General features: G+C 39.1%; 1 protein-coding gene across 5 annotated transcripts in view; it reads right to left on the minus strand.

Moving 5' to 3' along the window:
- The window catches only part of LOC117159413 (uncharacterized), a 76,374-nt gene that overhangs the window by 34,472 nt on the left and 20,166 nt on the right, over nucleotides 1-21,736 (minus strand). For all 5 annotated transcript variants that reach the window (XR_013058653.1, XM_076619228.1, XM_076619262.1 and 2 more), the window contains 2 exons: nucleotides 4,212-21,550; nucleotides 66-2,231 (listed from right to left, as the gene is read on the minus strand). Coding sequence is in view for 4 of the 5 variants with exons in the window: in XM_076619228.1 (XP_076475343.1) it covers nucleotides 66-2,231; nucleotides 4,212-21,550 (19,505 nt within the window). In the remaining variant the exon portion in view is untranslated. The remainder of the gene's footprint in view (nucleotides 1-65; nucleotides 2,232-4,211; nucleotides 21,551-21,736) is intronic.

The following is a 21,736-nucleotide window of genomic DNA, read 5'->3' on the forward strand; positions in this document are numbered from 1 at the left end:
AATATAATGGAATACGTTTGATAGCTTTTGAAGATATAAGATGATGCGTTTTACTTTATTCCTACCTCGTCCTTGATAGGCGGCAAATATATAGACAAATTCGAACCACGGTCGTCCAAATCAATTCGTGAACTAGTCTTTGTTCTGCTAGTGTATCTCGGTGGTTTGCTAACAGTAGCAGCTGTAATAGTCGTGTCACTATCACCCGTCGAATAGTCATCGTACTTCAACAAACTAATAGATCTTGTTCGAGTAATTTGATCGTCCCTTTTTCTTCTTCTTCTGTAGTACGTCCCAGTATCATAGTAGTATCTATCGATCGGAGTATCCCTCAGTTTATAATCAAGAAAATCATCGATTCTCTTCCTGGTCAAAGATGTCAGGGAATCTCTCCAGCTGTACGATCTAGAAGTGCTAGAGAGCCCCGAATCGAAACCAGAATCGTGTCGATAAGATTTGTCTCGTCTGTCCCGCCAAAATTCCACCTCAGAAGAGCCAGTTTTCATTCTTCCAATTCGAAGCGCGTCATCCGCCATTTTTCTAAATAATTGATCCGATTCGCTTTGTCTTATTTTGGACCAAGTATCGTCTCTTAGTTGTTCTTGTCTTCGTCTACGAAGCCTGGATGCTTCTTCTTCCTGTCGTCTTCTTACGCGTTCTTCTTCTTCCTTCATTTCTCGCGCTGCTTCTTCTCTTCTTAATTGCCTTTCTGTTTCCCTTCTGCATCTCCTTTCTTCGTCTTCCCGCCTCGAACGTTCAGATTCTTCTCTATTCTGACGCTCTTCGGCTCTTCTTCTTTCCAAACGTTCAGTTTCCCTCCTCCTCATAGATTCTTTATCTTCGTTCCATTGTCTTTCAGCTTCTTTCCTCTTTCTTCTGCGTTCTTCTTCTCTTTGAAGTCTCTCTTCTTCTTCTCTGCGTAATTTCGCTTCCTCTTCCTGTCTTCTTTGTTCACGTTCCCTTCTTCTACGTTCGCGCGTTTCGTCTTCTTTCCTTAACCGTTCTTCTTCAGCTTTCCTAACTTTCTCGGCTTCTTGTCTTATCTGTTTTTCTTGTTCTTCTCTTCGACGCCTGATTTCTTCTCGTCTTTGGTCTTCTCGTTCCAGTTCTTTCTTTAACTTTTCTGCTTTTTCAGCTTTTCTGCGTTCTTCTTCTTCCTTTTTCAATTTCGCCCTTTCCTCTTTTCTTTTGTACTCCTCTTCCTCATGTTTGCGTCTTTCCTCTTCCTCTTTCTTCGCACGCTCTTCCCTTTCGCGTTTTCTCTGCTCTTGCTCCTTCTTCCGTTTTTCTGCTTCTTCCCATTCCTTGCGCTCATCTTCCGCCTGTTGTAATCTTCGTTTTTCTATCCTTTTAAGTAACTTTTCTTCTTTTTGTTCCAATGCCTCCGATTCAATCTTTTGTTCTCCTTCCACTTTCTTTCTACGTGCTTCTTCCTCTTGTTTCTTTCTCTCAGCCTCCTCTTGCTCCTGCTGTTCTTTTTCCTGTCTTAACTTTTCAGCTTGTTCTTCTTTCCGACGTTTGTCTTCCTCCTCCTTCTTAAGATCTTCGTCTTGTTTCAATTTCTCAGCTTCTTTTGTTTTACGCTCTTCTTCTTGTTTTAATTTTTCAGTTTCTTGCTTCCTCTTACGTTCCTCCTCCTGAATTAATTTCTCAGTTTCTTCTGTCTTTTTACGTTCCTTGTCCTCTTTTAATTTTTGTGCTCCTTCCTTTTTCTTATCCATTTCTTCTTCCTTTAATTGTTCAACTTCTTCTTTCTTCTTATGCTCCTCCTCCTGTTTTAATTTCTCAGCTTCTTCTATCTTACGATCTTCATCATGTTTTAATTTTTCTTCTTGTTCCTTACGTGCTTGTTCTTGCTTTAATTTCTCAGCTGCTTCTTTCTTCTTACGTTCCTCCTCCTCCTGTTTTAATTGTTCAGGTTCTTGTTTCTTACGTTCTTCCTCCTGTTTTAGATTCTCAGTTTCTCCCTTCTTTTTACGCTTCTTTTCCCCTTTTAATTTTTGTGCTTCTTCTTTCTTTTTATGTTCCTCTCCTTGCTTTAATTTTTCAGCTTCCTCTTTCTTTTTGCGTTCCTCTTCTAGCTTTAATTTCTCAGCTTCCTCTTTCTTTTTACGTTCCTCTTCTTGCTTTAATTTCTCAGCCTCTTCTTTCTTTTTACGCTCTTCCTCTTGCTTTAGTTTTTCAGCCTCTTCTTTCTTTTTACGTTCTTCTTCTTGCCTTAATTTCTCAGCCTCTCCTTTCTTTTTACGTTCTTCTTCTTGCTTTAATTTCTCAGCCTCTTCTTTCTTTTTACGCTCTTCCTCTTGCTTTAATTTCTCAGCCTCTTCTTTCTTTTTACGTTCTTCTTCTTGCTTTAATTTCTCAGCCTCTTCTTTCTTTTTACGTTCCTCTTCTAGCTTTAATTTCTCAGCCTCTTCTTTCTTTTTACGTTCTTCTTCTTGCTTTAATTTCTCAGCCTCTTCTTTCTTTTTACGTTCTTCTTCTTGCTTTAATTTCTCAACCTCTTCTTTCTTTTTACGTTCCTCTTCTAGCTTTAATTTCTCAGCCTCTTCTTTCTTTTTACGTTCTTCTTCTTGCTTTAATTTCTCAGCCTCTTCTTTCTTTTTACGCTCTTCCTCTTGCTTTAATTTCTCAGCTTCTTCTTTCTTTTTACGTTCTTCTTCTTGCTTTAATTTCTCAGCCTCTTCTTTCTTTTTACGCTCTTCCTCTTGCTTTAATTTCTCAGTTTCTTCTTTCTTTTTACGCTCTTCCTCTTGCTTTAGTTTTTCAGCCTCTTCTTTCTTTTTACGTTCCTCTTCTTGCTTTAATTTCTCAGCTTCTTCTTTCTTTTTACGCTCTTCCTCTTGCTTTAGTTTTTCAGCCTCTTCTTTCTTTTTACGCTCTTCCTCTTGCTTTAGTTTTTCAGCCTCTTCTTTCTTTTTACGTTCCTCTTCTTGCTTTAATTTCTCAGCCTCTTCTTTCTTTTTACGCTCTTCCTCTTGCTTTAGTTTTTCAGCCTCTTCTTTCTTTTTACGTTCCTCTTCTTGCTTTAATTTCTCAGCCTCTTCTTTCTTTTTACGCTCTTCCTTTTGCTTTAATTTCTCAGCTTCTTCTTTCTTTTTACGCTCTTCCTCTTGCTTTAACTTTTCAGCGTCCTCTTTCTTTTTACGTTCCTCTTCTTGCTTTAATTTCTCAGCTTCCTCTTTCTTTTTACGTTCCTCTTCTAGCTTTAATTTCTCAGCCTCTTCTTTCTTTTTACGTTCCTCTTCTTGCTTTAATTTCTCAGCCTCTTCTTTCTTTTTACGTTCTTCTTCTTGCTTTAATTTCTCAGCCTCTTCTTTCTTTTTACGCTCTTCCTCTTGCTTTAGTTTCTCAACCTCTTCTTTCTTTTTACGTTCCTCTTCTAGCTTTAATTTCTCAGCCTCTTCTTTCTTTTTACGTTCTTCTTCTTGCTTTAATTTCTCAGCCTCTTCTTTCTTTTTACGCTCTTCCTCTTGCTTTAATTTCTCAGCTTCTTCTTTCTTTTTACGTTCTTCTTCTTGCTTTAATTTCTCAGCCTCTTCTTTCTTTTTACGCTCTTCCTCTTGCTTTAATTTCTCAGTTTCTTCTTTCTTTTTACGCTCTTCCTCTTGCTTTAGTTTTTCAGCCTCTTCTTTCTTTTTACATTCCTCTTCTTGCTTTAATTTCTCAGCTTCTTCTTTCTTTTTACGCTCTTCCTCTTGCTTTAGTTTTTCAGCCTCTTCTTTCTTTTTACGCTCTTCCTCTTGCTTTAGTTTTTCAGCCTCTTCTTTCTTTTTACGTTCCTCTTCTTGCTTTAATTTCTCAGCCTCTTCTTTCTTTTTACGCTCTTCCTCTTGCTTTAGTTTTTCAGCCTCTTCTTTCTTTTTACGTTCCTCTTCTTGCTTTAATTTCTCAGCCTCTTCTTTCTTTTTACGCTCTTCCTTTTGCTTTAATTTCTCAGCTTCTTCTTTCTTTTTACGCTCTTCCTCTTGCTTTAACTTTTCAGCGTCCTCTTTCTTTTTACGTTCCTCTTCTTGCTTTAATTTCTCAGCTTCCTCTTTCTTTTTACGTTCCTCTTCTAGCTTTAATTTCTCAGCCTCTTCTTTCTTTTTACGTTCCTCTTCTTGCTTTAATTTCTCAGTCTCTTCTTTCTTTTTACGCTCTTCCTCTTGCTTTAGTTTCTCAACCTCTTCTTTCTTTTTACGCTCTTCCTCTTGCTTTAGTTTTTCAGCCTCTTCTTTCTTTTTACGCTCTTCCTCTTGCTTTAGTTTTTCAGCCTCTGCTTTCTTTTTACGTTCCTCTTCTTGCTTTAATTTCTCAGCTTCTTTCTGCTTGCGTTCTTCCTCTTTTTGTTTCAATATCTCAGCTTCTTCCTTTTTCTTACGCTCCTCTTCTTCCTGCTTCAGTTTCTCAGCTTCTTCCTTTTTCTTGCGTTCCTCTTCCTCCTGCTTCAGTTTCTCAGCCTCTTCCTTTTTCTTGCGTTCCTCTTCCTCCTGCTTCAGTTTTTCAGCTTCTTCCTTTTTCTTGCGTTCCTCTTCCTCCTGCTTCAGTTTTTCAGCTTCTTTCTTTTTCTTACGTTCCTCTTCTTCCTGCTTCAGTTTCTCAGCTTCTTCCTTTTCCTTGCGTTCCTCTTCCTCCTGCTTCAGTTTCTCAGCTTCTTCCTTTTTCTTACGTTCCTCTTCCTCCTGCTTCAGTTTTTCAGCTTCTTTCTTTTTCTTACGTTCCTCTTCCTCCTGCTTCAGTTTTTCAGCTTCTTCCTTTTTCTTACGTTCCTCTTCCTCCTGCTTCAGTTTCTCAGCTTCTTCCTTTTTCTTACGTTCCTCTTCCTCATGCTTCAGTTTCTCAGCTTCTTCCTTTTTCTTACGTTCCTCTTCCTCTTGCTTCAGTTTCTCAGCTTCTTCCTTTTTCTTACGTTCCTCTTCCTCCTGCTTCAGTTTCTCAGCTTCTTCCTTTTTCTTACGTTCCTCTTCCTCCTGCTTCACTTTCTCAGTTTTCTTCTTCTCCTCCTCTTCTCTCAACTGTTGTTCTTCCTCCCGTTTCTTTTCTTCCTCTTTATGTTTCTGTTTGTCAACTTCCTCTTCCTCCTTACGTTCATCCTCGTCCTTGTCCACTATTTTCATTTCTTCTTCAACTTCTTCTTTCTCTTTCTTCTTACTTTTCTTTTTCTCTTTATCCTCCTCCCACACTACCTGTACATTTAGCAATTTATCTCGGAGCAAGTTTATATCATTCATCAAATTCAAAATAGGCGTTTCGAGCTCCACAATCCCTTCTCCGCTTAAACTATCCTTCCACAGTGCTTCAACCTTCTTGATAGAATCTTCCAGCTCATACAAACTTATGTTCAAGGTTTTTAACACGCCATAAATTTCCGTAATCTCCAAATGTGAGGGTTCAGCTATAGGTTTATCAGCAGATTGCTCTCTAACAATCGCAATTGCCTTTCGAAGCATTTTCAATGATTCCATCGGCCCTTCTCCAATCTCTTGTTTATCTAAAACACTTTGAATTCCCTGCTTAAGTTGTTCAAGTGGCTTAGCCAACATATTCAAAGCTTCCTTCTCAATCTGAATCTCTAGACCTAGCAAACCTTTGTAACTTTCTATCTTATTATCAATCGACTCAATAGAATCGTTTACTTCTTTAATAGAGTGAATCAACTTCGTCGATATTCTTGTAACTTCTTCCATAGAAATAACACTCTCTTTCTTCTGCTTTTGCACTTCCTCACGTTGATCAGACAGGACAGCTTCCAAAGCAGCTTGTAATCCTTTCAACGGTTTCTCCAAGTTTTCAAGATATACAGTCGAAGATTCTTCCACTGTCATAATCTTCTCTTTCAGTTGCAACAGAGGTTCTGCCAAGTATCCAATTATAGTTTCTGTTATATTTGAAGCTAATTGTAATTTTTCAGCAGCTTGTTCTTCAATAAACGATATACTCTTCTCAAGATTAGATAATGAATCCACAATAGCATCGATACTAGCTTCTTCTTCCTCTATACTCATATCAGTCTTATTTTTCAGCACTAGGAAGCTTTCCTGCACGTCAGCTAATGGTTGCACCAATGTCTTCACTATCTCATATTCATTTTCCTTCTCTGCTTTCGTATTTTTAATAATATTTTCTTCCATTTCAATGATTGTCGATTTTATAACTTCCACCGGTTGCACCAATTTCTCAACGACAGACCAATCTGGTGTATCAATCCTCGACATCTCTTCAGCAAGTCCAGGCTCAGGTTCCACCACAACGCACTCTCGAATCTCAGCAATAGATCTTTCTATTTCTTGCAGAGGAACTGCCAAACATTCTGTGATCCAATGACTCGATTCTTCTGGCATTGGTTCCACTTCAGGAGACATCACTCGTTCTTCAAGTACAGAAATGCTTCGGTGCAGAATTATCAAGGGCTCAGCTAAAGCAGATAACAAAGACACCTCATCAACTGGTCGATCTTCCACAGATTCAACCAACATGCGATCTTCGATTAATGCAATCGAATTGCAAAGTTCTTCTAAAGGTTCAATTAATGGATTTAGTGTAGTTTCTGGCTTTCCCTCACTATCAAAAGATTTCTCTTTCGCAGATTCAATGGCTGTTTGCTCGTTGATAACAGACACAGCTACGTTTTTTAGTTCTAATAAAGGCTGTGCCATAGCCTTCAATAAAGAAATGTCCTCTCTTTCGGATAACGTCAGAGCAATCTCATTCGCGTCCATTGATTTTCTTTCTTCGACGATTATCGCCAGACATTCTTTTAACTCACTGAGCGGCTTAGCCAAACTCTTCAAAGTTTGTGTTTCTTCTTCAGAAATTGAAAGAGCCATTTCTGAAGGCGATTCTACGGTACCTTGATCCACAATCCTCGGTTCTGTGACTTGAACATTTGTTTCTTCAACAACATCAGCCCAAGTCTTCAAAGATGAGGCTTCTTCTGAGATAGTATCTGCTGCTGGTTCGATAATTATCTGTTGTTGATCGATAGTGGCAGCACGTTTTACTAAATCGTGAAGAGTCTTTGCAAATGTTTCAAATGCCGCGACACTTTCAGTTTTAGAGAATTCTTCTGAAAATTCTGGAGCAAATTCAACGGCCCGTTGAATAGCAGCCACAGAAGTTCTTAAGTCTGTCAACGTCTGTGCCATTGTCTTCAATTGAGAAGCATTGCCAGCCTCTGACATACTTTGCATGCCCTCTTCTACCATCATATACTCTTCAATCACTGCAATTGATTTCTGGAACTCCTCGAGTATTGGTTTTAAAGTTGTCTTTTCAAATGATACTTTATCAGTTTCTAAACTCTTCGTATCGTGCTCTATCACATGTTCTCCTTGAATCGCAGCAACGAAACATTGTTCTAATCGTTGCAACGGTGGGATAAGTTCGGTTAATATCGTCATAGGTTTCTTCGTATCCGATGTTTCCAATATTTCAGCTTCTTGAAGCTTAATCTCTGCCATAGTCGAAATGGATTCTTGTAATAACTTGGCAGGAACAGTAACTGTTTCTGAAACTTGAGCTTCAAGTTTCTGTGGTGTCTCTAATTGAAGCGTTCCTATAATTGTAGCAATCACTTTTGGTTTTGAGATAGTCGCAGAACATTGTTTTCTGAACTCTTCCACAGCTTTTCCAAATGCTTGCAACGCAGACGCGTTTTCGACGTCTAGAATTTGTTCACCAGGTTTTTCTATAGTTGTCAATTGTTGCACCACAGCTACGGACGTTCTTAAATCACTTAATGATCTTTCTAGATTTTTTATTACAGCAAAGTCTTCAGTATCTCCTGTTAAACTTAAAGTTTCCTTGGCAAAAACCAGTTGCTTCTGAATTTCTGCCACGTTTTTGTTAAGTTCTTCTAATGTCAATTTAACTGGTAATTCTTGTAAAGCTGGAATTGCTTGAGAAATTTCTTTGACAGTTTCGTATTTTGTTACTGCTTCTTGCTGCATGGCTGATAAGAACGATTCTTCGAGTTTGTGCAATGGTTGCACCATGCTCAAGAAGAGTACAACTTCTTCTTCTTTCTTCTTCCCCAATATTTCACTTTGTTTGTCTATATTCAAAATTGTGGTTTGTAGCTCGTTAATAGGTGCAATGACAGTTTTTACAAAATCTTCGACCACTTTGTTCTTCGCCGGAACTTCTTCAGATTTCTTCACTTCGTATTGTTTGACTGCAGCTAACAGTTTTTCTCCAGTTTCTTCCATCGATCGTGCAAAAGCTTCCAATCGAGACTTTTCTTCACCTGTCCTCAATTCTTTTGTTTGATCTTGCTGAGCAATTGTTATTTCCTGAACAGCTGCCACAGACAATTTCATCTGTTCTAAAGACTTCTCTGCTGCTAGCATCATGCTAACTTCACTAACTTCTCCTGAAATTGTCGCGGTTTCACTCGTTTGCTGTTGAATAGTAATGATGGATTTCTGGAATTCTTCCAATACAGGTTGTAAATTTAATTTATCAACAGGAATTTCACTCTTCTTCAACTCCTTTGTAGTCTCTTCTTCTAGCACTTTACCTTCTAGCAATGCAGTCTGTAAAGCTTGTTCCAATATATTCAATGGTTCTATAAAAACATTTAATTTCACATTAGTTTTCTCTTTAGGGATTTTCAATTCTTCTACCTGCTGCATTTTCTCTTCTTCAATGTGAGAAAGCGACTCGCGTAGAACATGAACCGTATTACTTATCTTCTGAAGAATTTCAACATCCACCATCTTTGCTTGTTGCTTCTCAGCTTCTTCCAACTTCTTTTCCACTTTCTTCTGACTTATCACTGCTGAACATCTTTCTTCTAACTGCTCTATCGATTTAGCGAAAGCTTCCAAGGCAGATTTCTTCTGAGTCTTTATTTCTTCAGTCTCTTCCGAAGAAAGCGTGAATACATGTTGAACAGCGATAGTAGCTGTTTCTAGTTCTTCAAGTGCTTCATTTAAATCCTTAGCAGTCTCTAATTTTGAAGATTCTTCAAAGCTCGTAGCTAACTGTCCTTGAATATTAACAATGCTTTCTTTTAATTCTTGCAAAATTGGTCGAAGGACAGTAGTCTGTGGAGTTTCTCTTTGAATTTGTTCCACGGATTCAAGTTTCTGGTCACTTGCTTGTTGAACCACGTTCACCAAAGATCTTTCTAACTGTTGTAGAGGATGCATCAAAGGAGTCAACGTTTGCACATTCCCTTTTTGCAATTCTAACGTGCCAATTTCTTCAGTGCTGTCTTCCTGTATCTTCATAATAGTCTCGTGCAGCGTGTGAATCGGCACGATAATCGTCTCGAGAACTCGTGTCTCCAGTTTTTCAGCTTCCATCGACTCCATTACTGTCTCCTTCGCGTCCACTTGATGCTGACTGACCATAGCCATGCATTCCTCTAGTTCTTGCACCGATTTCGCGAAGTGTCGCAGCGCTGTCACCTTCTCTGTCTCCGATAGTGTTTCTTCTACGCCTGGTTCAGTGGATACCACACTCTGAATGATCGCGAGAGAAGAATTCAAGTCTTCCAGCGATTTTTCTGTGGCTTGCATGATAGAAGCCTCCTCAATGGAGTGCTCTGCCACTGTTTGCAATTTTACTTGTTCTTGTACCGATGCTACGCATTTCTGAAGTTCTTCCACGATAGGTTGAATAGCAAGTTTTTGCAAAGGTGGAGCTGCTTGAGATATTTCCTCAATTTTGTTGAGTTCCATCGAGATTGCCTGTTGAACAGTGGAAGATAGCGAAGTTTCTAATCTTTGTAGTGGTTCTACCAGGATCTTCAAAGCACTTTCTGATGCAGCCATTTTAGAAGAATCGAGAGCTTCCACTTGTTGCAATTTTTCTTCTTCGATTTTGATAATAGTTTCCCTAAGTAGTTGAAGAGGACTGACAGCCATGTCTAGTATCTCCACTTGAGACTCTTTTATTTTTTTGGGGACTAGTTGTATGCCAATCTGTTGCTGGGAAATTACAGCTAAACACTTTTCACCGATTTCTTCCACAGATTTTGCGAACGATTTTAGAATTGAAGTTTTGTCTACGTCTGATAAATTACCCGTTTGTTCAGTCTCCAATATTATCTCCTTAATAGCTGCTACTGAAGATTTCATTTGTTCCAAGGGTTCTTCTATAGTCTTCGCGACAGAACCCACCAATTTATCTTTCGATTCTTCCTTAGTAGGTTCCAAAGAAACTTGTTCTTGAATTACACCAATAGACTTTTCTAACTGCTGTAAAACAGGCCCGACATTCAACTTCATAGAGGATTGGACATCCTCCAAGTCTGATGTAGATTCGTCTTTAACGATGCTCGTCTCTTGAACAGCCACTGACAAAGATTTTTCTAATTGTTCCAAAGGTTCGACCAACGTATGTAAAACACCAGCGATTTCTTTCGTTTCTGACATAATTAAAGTTTCAGTCTCTTGTGTCTGTTGTTCGTCAAGTTTGGAAATGGTCTCACGTAAAATTTGAATTGGACTTGCTATATTATCGAGAGCTTGCTGTCCAAACTCTTGTATATCTATTTTAGCAACTTGTGGCTGTTGCAAAGTACTAATTTCAACTTTTTGTTGGCTAGAAATCACCGAAGACACATTTGCTATCTTTTCCACACACTTGGCAAGCGTTTTCAGGGCTGTTGTTTTCTCTTCACTGGTTAATTCTTTGGTTTCTTCTGCCTCAAGTGTTTGAATGGCTGTCACAGCAGATTTAAGAGTTTTTAATGGACTTTCTATCAATTCGGCAACAGAAGCTTCCACTTTTGTAGTGGATACATCAAGTTTCTTCGGTTGTACAGCTATCTGTTCTTCTATCATAACAATTGATTTCTGCAGTTCTTCCAATACAGGACTAACCTTTAATTGCTCCGTAGGTAAAGTAGTACTCTTTATTTCTTCAGTCTTTTCATCTTTCGAAGGATGAATTTGTTCAATTGCTGTGCATAATAATTGTTCCAATTCTTCTAAAGGATGCACTAGAGGTTTCAAAGCTTCTACTACGTTTTTGCTTGTTTCATCTAAAGCTCGTACCTTATCAGTCTTCTGTTCGTCAATCTCAGAAGCTGTTTCACGCAGGAGTTGAATAGGCTGACTCATCATTTCTAAAACTTGCTCCAATTCTTCTTTTCGAATTTTTTCTGGAGATTCTATCTTTACTGGAGGAGAACTAACAATCGCTGTACATTTTTCTCTTAATTCATTCACCGATTCAATGAATGTTTCGACTGCCGGTGTCTCTTCTATATTGGAAAATGTTCCTGCCCTTTCAGTTTCAAATGTTACTATTTTTTGCACCGCACCGATTGACAATTTGAGATTTTCTAGCGATTTGTCTATTTCTTTTACAATTAATGCCTTATCCTCTAATTTGTTCATTTCCTCATTCGCTTCGAGGATCATTTCTTCTTGAATTGTGGCGATGGACCTCTCCAATTCTTCTAGAATATTGGCTACTGGTAGCGATTGCAAAAATGGAACGTTTGATTGTGTTTCTTCCGTAATTTCTTCATATTCTACAGTTTGTTGCTGAGAAGAGATATCCAAAGATTGTTTCAATTTTTCCAAAGGATCAATAATAGTACTCAAGATAATTGCAGCTGTCTTTGTAGGCAAATCCAATTGTTCAGTTTCTTCCAATTTCTCTTCCTCGATCTTTGCAATCGCTTCACGAAGATTTTGTATTGGACTGACTATCTTCTTCGCGATATCTGCTTCTAATCTTTGTTGTTTGGTTAATTCTGCTGATTCTATCGAAGGCGGAGCAGAACCAAGTGGCGAGGCATCCTCTGGTTTCACTTGTTCTTGAGAGACCATGAGGACTTCTATCAGTTCTTCAAGAGGTTTCGCTGTGGTTTCCTCGATATCCAAATTTTCTTCTTTCGTTTTCGTCATCACTTTGATTTCTTCGACCACTTTCATACTCTTCGTTTCAGCAGTCTGTTGAATGACCTTTACGAGTTCAGAAATCGCTTCGTTTACATTTTGTGCGTTTCCACGTAGTGGAATACAATCTGTAGGAAGCTGAGAAGTTGCTTCTTGGATAGAAGAGAGTTCACGTTGAAGAGATTTTAGAGGTTCTGAAAGTATTTGCAAGGATACCATTACGTTTTCTTTCAGTGCTGGTGCTAACTCTTTTTGAGTCAAACGAAGAATCTTTTCTGTGGCTTGATCTACGTTTATTAAGGATTCCAGCAGATGAACAAATTGCGTTTTAAGTTCTGAGATTGAAGAGGAAGATAATGTGTTTTGAATTGATGCGCTGGTTGCTTTTAAGTCGTAAAGGATTTGTATGAGGGCTGTTAATTCTCGAATTCTTCGTTTCTCTTCTTCCGATCTCGAGGAAAGAGGTTCGTCTAGAGCTACAGACACGAGACTGGTTAGTTCTTTGAAAGGTTGTTGTAGAGCATTGATCAGCGAGCCTGTCTTTTGTATCAGACTGATTTTTGCCTGTTTTCTTTCCTCCTCTGCCATTTCTTCTGCCTTTGCTAAGTCTTCTATTCGTTCTAAAGCTTCCATTATCTCTCTTTGTCTTTCTGCCTCGTTTGATTCTTTAAATGCTGATTCACTTGTTTCTTCTTTTGTTTTCTCTAGTGATTCTTCTACGACTCTTTCTGTTTTTAGTGTTTCCTCTACTTTTTCAAATACTTGCTCTTTAGTATCATGCTTTTGTTTTAATTCTTCGGATTTTTTAGATTCTTCTATTTTTATTTCTTGACTTGCCACTTCTTCTTTTTCAATTTTTCCTTCCTCCATTCTTTCGACTGCTGTTTCAGTCCTTCTTTTTTTTTGTTCTGGTTCTATCGTTTGTGCGATTATTTCTTCCACAGATTCTTCAACACCAGATGCTCCTTTTAATTTTTCTGTTACAGCCACTTTTTCAGACGATGTTGTTTTTTCGTCTACAGTTTTAACCGGCAGTGCTACTTCATCTGTTAAAATTTCTACTTTTTTTTCATCTATCAACTTTTCGGTTTCGTCAAGCGGAGCTTCTACTTTTACCATAGCCTTTGGCATTTCTTCCGTCATCTGCGGCACAGTTTCGACTTCTTCCTCTTTTATCGATAGTTTCTCTGTCATATCAAATAATATTTGGCCAGCACCTTCTGTTATCTCTTCGGAAAACACTTCAACCCTTTCCACTGCTTTCGACAATTCTTCTGTTGATTTGTGTATTACTACTGATTCTCCTTCTTTCGTTATCTTCAGATCTCCAGCTTTTTCTTCTTTCATTCCTTCAACCGACACGACTTTTCCGACGTTCATTACTTTAATACTTTCAACTTTACTCTCTTGTACCAATTCAGGGGATACAGTTGCTGCTTCAAGAGCCATAACTGTTTCTTCTTTCATTTCTTTCAGAACTTCAAGTTCTTCTTCTACCAATTCAGGAGATTCAAGTGTTTCCGTTCCCATTATTTGGAGAGTGCCGGGTATTCCCTCTTCAGTTACTTCAAGAGCTTTAGCTTTCTCTTCTGTTGTCCCTTCAAGAAATTCGACTTTCCCTTCTGTCGCTCCTTCAAGGGTTTCAATTTTTTCTCTTCCCATTACTTGAAGAACTTTGACCTTCTCTGCTTCTGTTACCTCAAGAGCTTTAGCTTTCTCTTCTGTTGTCCCTTCAAGAAGTTCGACTTTCCCTTCTGTCGCTCCTTCAAGGGTTTCAATTTTTTCTCTTCCCATTACTTGAAGAACTTTGACCTTCTCTGCTTCTGTTACCTCAAGAGCTTTAGCTTTCTCTTCTGTTGTCCCTTCAAGAAGTTCGACTTTCCCTTCTGTCGCTCCTTCAAGGGTTTCAATTTTTTCTTTTCCCATTACTTGAAGAACTTTGACCTTCTCTGCTTCTGTTACCTCAAGAGCTTTAGCTTTCTCTTCTGTTGTCCCTTCAAGAAGTTCGACTTTCCCTTCTGTCGCTCCTTCAAGGGTTTCAATTTTTTCTTTTCCCATTACTTGAAGAACTTTGACCTTCTCTGCTTCTGTTACCTCAAGAGCTTTAGCTTTCTCTTCTGTTGTCCCTTCAAGAAGTTCGACTTTCCCTTCTGTCGGTCCTTCAAGGGTTTCAACTTTTTCTTTTCCCATTACTTGGAGAACTTTGTTCTTTTCCTCTTCAGTTACTTCGAGAGCTGTAGCTTTCTCTTCTGTTGTCCCCTCAAAAAGTTCGACTTTTCCTTCTGCCACTCCTTCAAGAGTTTCAATTTTTTCTTTTCCCATTACTTGAAGAACTTTGACCTTCTCTGCTTCTGTTACTTCAAGAGCTGTAGCTTTCTCTTCTGTTGTCCCCTCAAAAAGTTCGACTTTCCCTTCTGTCGCTCCTTCAAGGGTTTCAATTTTTTCTTTTCCCATTACTTGGAGAACTTTGGTTTCTCCTTCTTCAGTTACCTCAAGAGCTTTAGCTTTCTCTTCTGTTGTGCCCTCAAAAAGTTCGACTTTTCCTTCTGTCGCTTCTTCAAGGGTTTCAACTTTTTCTTTTCCCATTACTTGAAGAACTTTGACCTTCTCTGCTTCTGTCACTTCGAGAGCTGTAGCTTTCTCTTCTGCTGTCCCCTCAAAAAGTTCGATTTTTCCTTCTGCCACTCCTTCAAGGGTTTCAACTTTTTCTTTTCCCATTACTTGGAGAACTTTGGTTTCTCCTTCTTCAGTTACCTCAAGAGCTTTAGCTTTCTCTTCTGTTGTGTCCTCAAAAAGTTCGACTTTCCCTTCTGTCGGTCCTTCAAGGGTTTCAACTTTTTCTTTTCCCATTACTTGGATGACTTTGTTCTTTTCCTCTTCAGTTACTTCGAGAGCTGTAGCTTTCTCTTCTGTTGTCCCCTCAAAAAGTTCGACTTTTCCTTCTGCCACTCCTTCAAGGGTTTCAACTTTTTCTTTTCCCATTACTTGAAGAACTTTGACCTTCTCTGCTTCTGTTACTTCAAGAGCTTTAGCTTTCTCTTCTGTTGTGCCCTCAAAAAGTTCGACTTTCCCTTCTGTCGCTCCTTCAAGGGTTTCAACTTTTTCTTTTCCCATTACTTGGATAAGTTTGGTTTCTCCTTCTTCAGTTACCTCAAGAGCTGTAGCTTTCTCTTCTGTTGCCCCCTCAAGAAGTTCGACTTTTCCTTCTGTTACTCCTTCAAGGATTTCAATTTTTTCTTTTCCCATTACTTGGAGAACTTTGGTTTCTCCTTCTTCAGTTACCTCAAGAGCTGTAGCTTTCTCTTCTGTTGTCCCCTCAAAAAGTTCGACTTTTCCTTCTGCCACTCCTTCAAGAGTTTCAACTTTTTCTTTTCCCATTACTTGGAGAACTTTGGTTTCTCCTTCTTCAGTTACCTCAAGAGCTTTAGCTTTCTCTTCTGTTGTCCCTTCAAGAAGTTCGACTTTCCCTTCTGTCGCTCCTTCAAGTGTTTCAATTTTTTCTTTTCCCATTACTTGGAGAACTTTGTTCTTTTCCTCTTCAGTTACTTCGAGAGCTGTAGCTTTTTCTTCTGTTGCCCCCTTAAGAAGTTCGACTTTCCCTTCTGTCGCTCCTTCAAGGGTTTCAATTTTTTCTTTTCCCATTACTTGAAGAACTTTGGTTTCTCCTTCTTCAGTTACCTCAAGAGCTTTAGCTTTCTCTTCTGTTGTCCCTTCAAGAAGTTCGACTTTCCATTCTGTCGCTCCTTCAAGTGTTTCAATTTTTTCTTTTCCCATTACTTGGAGAACTTTGTTCTTTTCCTCTTCAGTTACTTCAAGAGCTTGAGCTTTCTTTTCTGTTGTCCCCTCAAGAAGTTCGACTTTTCCTTCTGCCACTCCTTCAAAAGTTTCAACTTTTTCTTTTCCCATTACTTGGAGGACTTTGATCTTTCCCTCTTCAGTTGTTTCACGCGCTTTTGATGTTTCCTCTTTTATTGCTTCGAAGGTATCGACCTTTTCGTCTTTCGTTGTTTCCGGACCTTTAATCTTTCCTGCTTTTTGTTCTCGATGCTCCTGAATTTTCTCTTCAGATTCTATTTCCTCTATTTTCAATCGTTCTTCTTCAGGTGGTATTTTTTCAATAGTTAACACACTTTCCACTTCTTCCCTTGAAACTTCAATAATCTCATCCACAATAGTTTCAATCTGTGTAATAGTAATAGGGACATCAGGTGAAATATTCTCTTCTTTCTCTTCTGTCATAGTTTTCTCTACATTCGCCACCATTTCAATTTCTCTTATAGAATCGTTCACACTCTCCAAAACATCCACCATAGCAGACAAGGTTTCGACAAGCGAAGAACCTTCAGAAGCTCGTTCTCTTATTAACCTGACCCGATGAAGAGACAAAGAGGAAGCCAACTCTGTCGTAGAATTAGCCAGAGCCTGAAGAAGAGTCACAGTCTGGACGGAAACAGAGGATATCGATTTCTGATTAATTTTTTCCTTTAATACATTCAAAGCTGACCTAAGTTGATTAGTCGGATACAAAAATCCTTCAACGATAGCTTCTTCATCTACCGCTTGCTCAGTGAACGTTTGCATGAAATGTGTTTCTGATAACGTAATTTGCTTCTCTAAAGCTTCTAACGACTTCGAAATCACTTGATGAACAGATTTATCCACATTCTTATCCAAAACTGCAATTGTATTCTTCAAATGATTAAACGAACTCGACAGATTATATTGAAGAGTAAATTCGTTGCTAGATCTTCTTGAATAATCAGTCCCACCAATTTGTTGTTGAACAGAGATAGTAGCATTCTTCAGTGAACTCAATGCACCTTCAAAAAGTGTGGCTCCTTCTAAATTAGAAATTCTTTCCAAAATGGTTGAAGTTTGTCTTTGTAAACCTTCGACTGCCTTTGAAATAACGCTTCGTCTTTCGTCCAACAAAGCTGATTCTGGAACTAAACTTTTTCTGCTACTTTGAACGACCGAAAGACTGCTCAAAAATTCCACTAAAGGTTCAACAAGAGTTCGAAATTCAACAATAATTTCTCTTCGCTGATCTAAGAGCTCAAGCTCTTGCGAAGTCACGTTTACTGTGTTTAGTAAATAGTCCAAAGGCTTCACCAGAATTCTGGCTACATCTGTCTCCAGAGTAACATCAGCTTGAGCTTCAAGAATTTTCATTTGTTCCTCGATATTTTCCAAAGGTTTCGAGATCTCACGAAGAGATCCAAGAAGCTCTTGCCTAGAATGAATATCTTTCACAACGATTGGTACCGTATCTTTGATATCTCTAAGAAGATTCAAAATAGGTTCACAATTTTTCTTCAGATCAGAATTTTGATCAAGCTTCTCGATTGCACTATTGATCACTTCGGATTCGATCACGTTCAATGGATGAATTAAATGGTTCAAGATTAATAGTTCTTGGGCACCATGCTGGTGTGACTGCTGCAGAACTTTCTGAAGATTGTTCAAAGGTTGGAGAAGGTTCTTTAGCACAGATACAGTCTGACTAACTATTTCTTCGTAGGAATTAACCGATGTTCCATAGGTTCCAGTTGTCACTCTCATCTCAGAAATCGTCTTCATAAGTTCTTCCACAGAATTAGCTAATATAGAAACTGGAACAATGGTAGTTCCAGCTGTAGGTTCTTCAAAATCTTCCAAAATCCCTGTTATATCTATCTGAACACTTTCCAGCGTTTTGAACAAAGAAACAACCAAGCTCTTTGCTTCTTCTTCTTTCTTCGCTTTCTTCATATCTTTCTTTTCCTTTGGTAATTCCTCTATCGTTGTAATTAACTGTTCTGTTCTTTGAGAACTTTCTTCGACTGCAGTCTGTTCAGCTATCGATTCAGTAAACTGCGTTTCAAGCAATATCGTAGTACTTTCCATTAGAGTTGCCTCAGGAATGGTTTCTTGAGAAACGTGTGCTGTAATTTCTTCTCTTTCTGGAAGAATAGTCTCCTGAGGAATGGACTCTTCTTGAATGGTTTCTTGAGACGTCGTTGCTTCCACCATCTTCTCTTGAGTCATTGATTGTACCATTTCTTTCAATTCTTTCCTGTAAAGAGCCTCTTTGATAGAAATAGGTATCTGATTTTCAATTTCTTCCACGATATCCACTATAGGTCGAAGTGTTTCTTCTTCAGGGTGGTCTTTAAGAATGTCCATGATAGTCTGCAGGAGATACTTCATTGGTCTGCCCAATTCCTCCAAAGTTGTCAAATCTGCTGGTTCGTGGTACATCGATATAGCATTTCGTAACCTTGTTAAAGGTTCACGAAGATCTACCAATGCCTCTATCAAATTTTCGTCACTTGGAGGTTCAGAATACGATGTTTCAATAGCAATTTTGTTTACGTCTTTCTTCAATTCGTCGACGGTTGAGCTTAAAGCAGATTCTTCTTCGTCCTTCGTGCTTTCTTCAGATGTGTTTGATAACCAATGTTTCATAGGATATAAGGATCGAGAGATCCTATCTGCTAAACCAAACGACTGATCTTTCTGTTTCTTTGGTTCTTCCTTTTTCGGAATTAATTTTTCTGCTTCTCTTTTAGCTTTCTTTTTTGATGTCTCCCTTGCAATTAATGGCGTGTCTTTCTCTATTTCTTCGAGTAATTCCAAAACTGGAAGAATTACGTCTGTTCTTGCGTCGGTGTTTACCATAGTTTGAACCAGTCTCTTCAATTTCTCGATTGGATTTATTAAATCTTTTAAAATTTGCTCCTCTTCAGGTTCATGTTCTTGGGTCAATAAAGATCTCTGCAGACTCAACAGACATTCTTTTAATAAAGAAACCTGTTCTACAATCTGTTCGTCCACTGGATTCTTTAAATTAGCAATCGCTACCGCTGAAGATCCAATATTCTGCCTTAGATCTTCTACAGATATTGTTAGACACGAGGTATAATTAGGATAGCTCTTTTCTTGCCTTTCTAACGTCGAAGACAAAGCAAAGTGAATATTACTGAGATTCTGATCGACGTTCAAACTGTCCAAAATATGTTTTGTCGCTTCTTCGGCCTCCACTAACTGAGATATTGTCTTTGGTAATTGAGTTTCAATCTCTTCTATCATTTTCCAAAGATCTTTCATCGAATTGATATCTTCTTGTGACGCGGAGTGTTTTAATGCTTTCGATACAACGATCTTCAACTTTTCTACTGGGATCGACATTTTACGAATCACTGGAAGCTCCTGGAAAGTCCTTCCTTTGGAAACAAGAGCCGTTTGAAGATCCAGCAATGGTTCCTTCAGATCTATCAAGCTATTTATCGTTTCATCTTCCCTCAAGGTCATCGCTGTATGAACCGCGTCAGATATATATTGTCTGAGCTCTACGAGACAAACAGCTATTTCGGAAGAAGCTAATAATTTTTGAGAACTAGCTGCTCCGTTTGTAACAGATTCGACGTCTTCTATATTTTGTAGAGCAGTGCTTAAAGCTGCTTGAACATCTATTAAAGGATCCAGGACTCTATCTGTCAAATTGTGAGGCTGTTCCTGTATCGATTTCGAAGATGTACTTTCTTCCAATTCGCTGTCCGTTTTATAAATAATCCGCTCGATGTTATTAACCATTTCCAATATAGACTGCAAAGAATTCTCGTTCAAATTAGTTATTGTTGATTTCAACTGAGAAATGGCAGGTTCCAGGAGTTTAGATATCGTTTCAGAATTCTCCGCGGTGGAAATCGAGGTTAGAGCGCACTGAAGAGAATACAAAGGACCTTCGAGATTTGTTAGAGATTCCAGGCCAATTTCTCGTCTTTGTGGTGTCCTCAGTCTTCTGTACATCTCGTCAATTCGGTCGAAAATGGAGCAGAGTCGAGGATCCAGAGTATCAGCAATGTTTTCGTACGTTTTCAACGTTTCCTGAAGGCTCAATCTCACTTCCTTCAGAATATCTTCCTTAGGCTCTTCGACTATCCTTTTCTGATCTTCCATTGGCTTCTTGTCTTTTACTCTTTGACTTTCAACGATTGTTTGTTCAGCGGATTCTTGAAGAGACTCGATCAATTTCGTTCGATGCTCGGATAAGATGCCCCTCGTTTCGTAAGTCTCCAAGGCAGACTTTAACGTATCTAATTTTGCTTTTAATTCGCGCGTTGGAGGAATAAGTTCTTCTGCAATTTTAGAAGCACCGTCTGCTTTTGCTTCGATGCTGGAAAACCTACTGAGAGCTCGCGCCATGTCTTCTATAGACTTGGAAAGAGATTCAACGACTACCGTATCCACAGTTTCTATCGTTCCTTTAGTTGGATCCACGGAAACGTCGCTCAAAAAGAGATCCAAAGTATTGAGAATATCCTCCAAGCTCGCTACCAATCTTGTAGTTCGTGTATCCACAGTTAAAACATTCCTGACATTTTCATCGAGCTTAGAAACTGCAGAAATCATCCTGATTAAAGCGATCGGTCTCTCGCCCTTTGCTCGTCCAGTTAGCTCATGTTCGAGCTTCGTGATTCCCATAAGAATCTCATCCACTGGGTCCGTCAGGCTTTCCAAAATCGCAATTAAATCCATCTTACGATTTTTCACGTTTTCCTGACGTTCTATTAATTCCATTCCACGAAGAAGCTCTTCTGTCGGACCACCGATAGCTTCCAATAAAGAAATTCGAATGGTTTGATTCAAAGATCTATCGCCCGCGTTCTTCAATGCCTTTGACTCTATAGAAGACACTTCTTCGCATAAGTTTTGAATAGGTTTGATAACGTTCTTCGTCACGATCATCTTACACTCTTCTTCGCTACCAGCGTTCAATTTAGTTTCCAGATTGTCGATGCTCACTAAAGTGTCTCTAACGATAAAAACAGGTTCTTTCAGCCTCCTCATATTGTCCAACAATCTTTCCTTGTTACTTTTCGATAATGATTTTTCAGATTCACTGGTCGTCTGTTTCTTCTCGCTAGATTTATCAGCCACGTCTTCTACGTATGGTTCTTCGGTCTTGTTTATAGACTCTATACGTTGAAGCATCTCGGTATTGGCGCCTGTTGACCCACTTTTTCTTCGTTTTCCATCGATTTCGCTGCCAATGGACGACTCTTCCGAGCTACCTTTTTCTCTTTTATGCTTCTTCTTTCGGTGTTTTTTCTTCTTTGGGGCACCGGTGACGGAATCGAAGGAAGAATCTCCGCCTATTCCATCGTCTATGCTCGAGCCAGCTGTTTTCTCTGCGCTCAGACTGCGTTTCCTTTCTCGTCCGTCCTCGTACAATCTTTGAACTTGATTCTCTGAAATGGAAAGTCTTGCTGAAGACAGCGCATCAGCGAAAGTGTCGCTGTCGTCTTGTTTCAACGAGGAAACCGGTGACATTGGAGACACCGGTGAAAATGGTTCGTCTTTTTGAGCGCTGTGAAAGCTTTCTGATTCCATTTTGTGGCTCTTCTCGCTCTTTTCACTTTTGGACGAGGAGCTCGATTTTTTTCTCGGAGGTCTCGTCGGTGGTTTGTCATCTTCTTCCAGGCTATACCTGGCAGATCGTTTTAAAGAACTGCGAGAGTCTTGATCCGGGGAGGAAAAGACACGGGTTACGTCGTCCATGATCGATACGTCCTCGAAGTCGGCTTCTGTACGAAGATCGTCGCCATCTTCAGCGCTGACGAAATAATCCGGAGACACGTCGATCACCACTGCTTCCATTAACAGGTTTCCGGAATTCGAAGACTCCTTAACGAATCGCATTGGCGGCAGTTCGATCACGTTGTGCTCTATAAAACATAGGGAACGAAGTCTTGAAGATTATAATTTTGTTAGTTTTGAAGATTTCATCTTGCTGGTCTTTTATCGTTAGTTCCTGTTAGCCTCTTTCGTCGTTAGTTTATCGTTAGCTTTCTTATCGGTTTTCGTGAGAATTTAAAAGACGCAAAAGTTTTAAAAAAAACGTTAAATAAGCG

Source organism: Bombus vancouverensis, chromosome 1 (genome assembly GCF_051014615.1).
Source record: "Bombus vancouverensis nearcticus chromosome 1, iyBomVanc1_principal, whole genome shotgun sequence".
Taxonomy (NCBI): domain Eukaryota; kingdom Metazoa; phylum Arthropoda; class Insecta; order Hymenoptera; family Apidae; genus Bombus; species Bombus vancouverensis.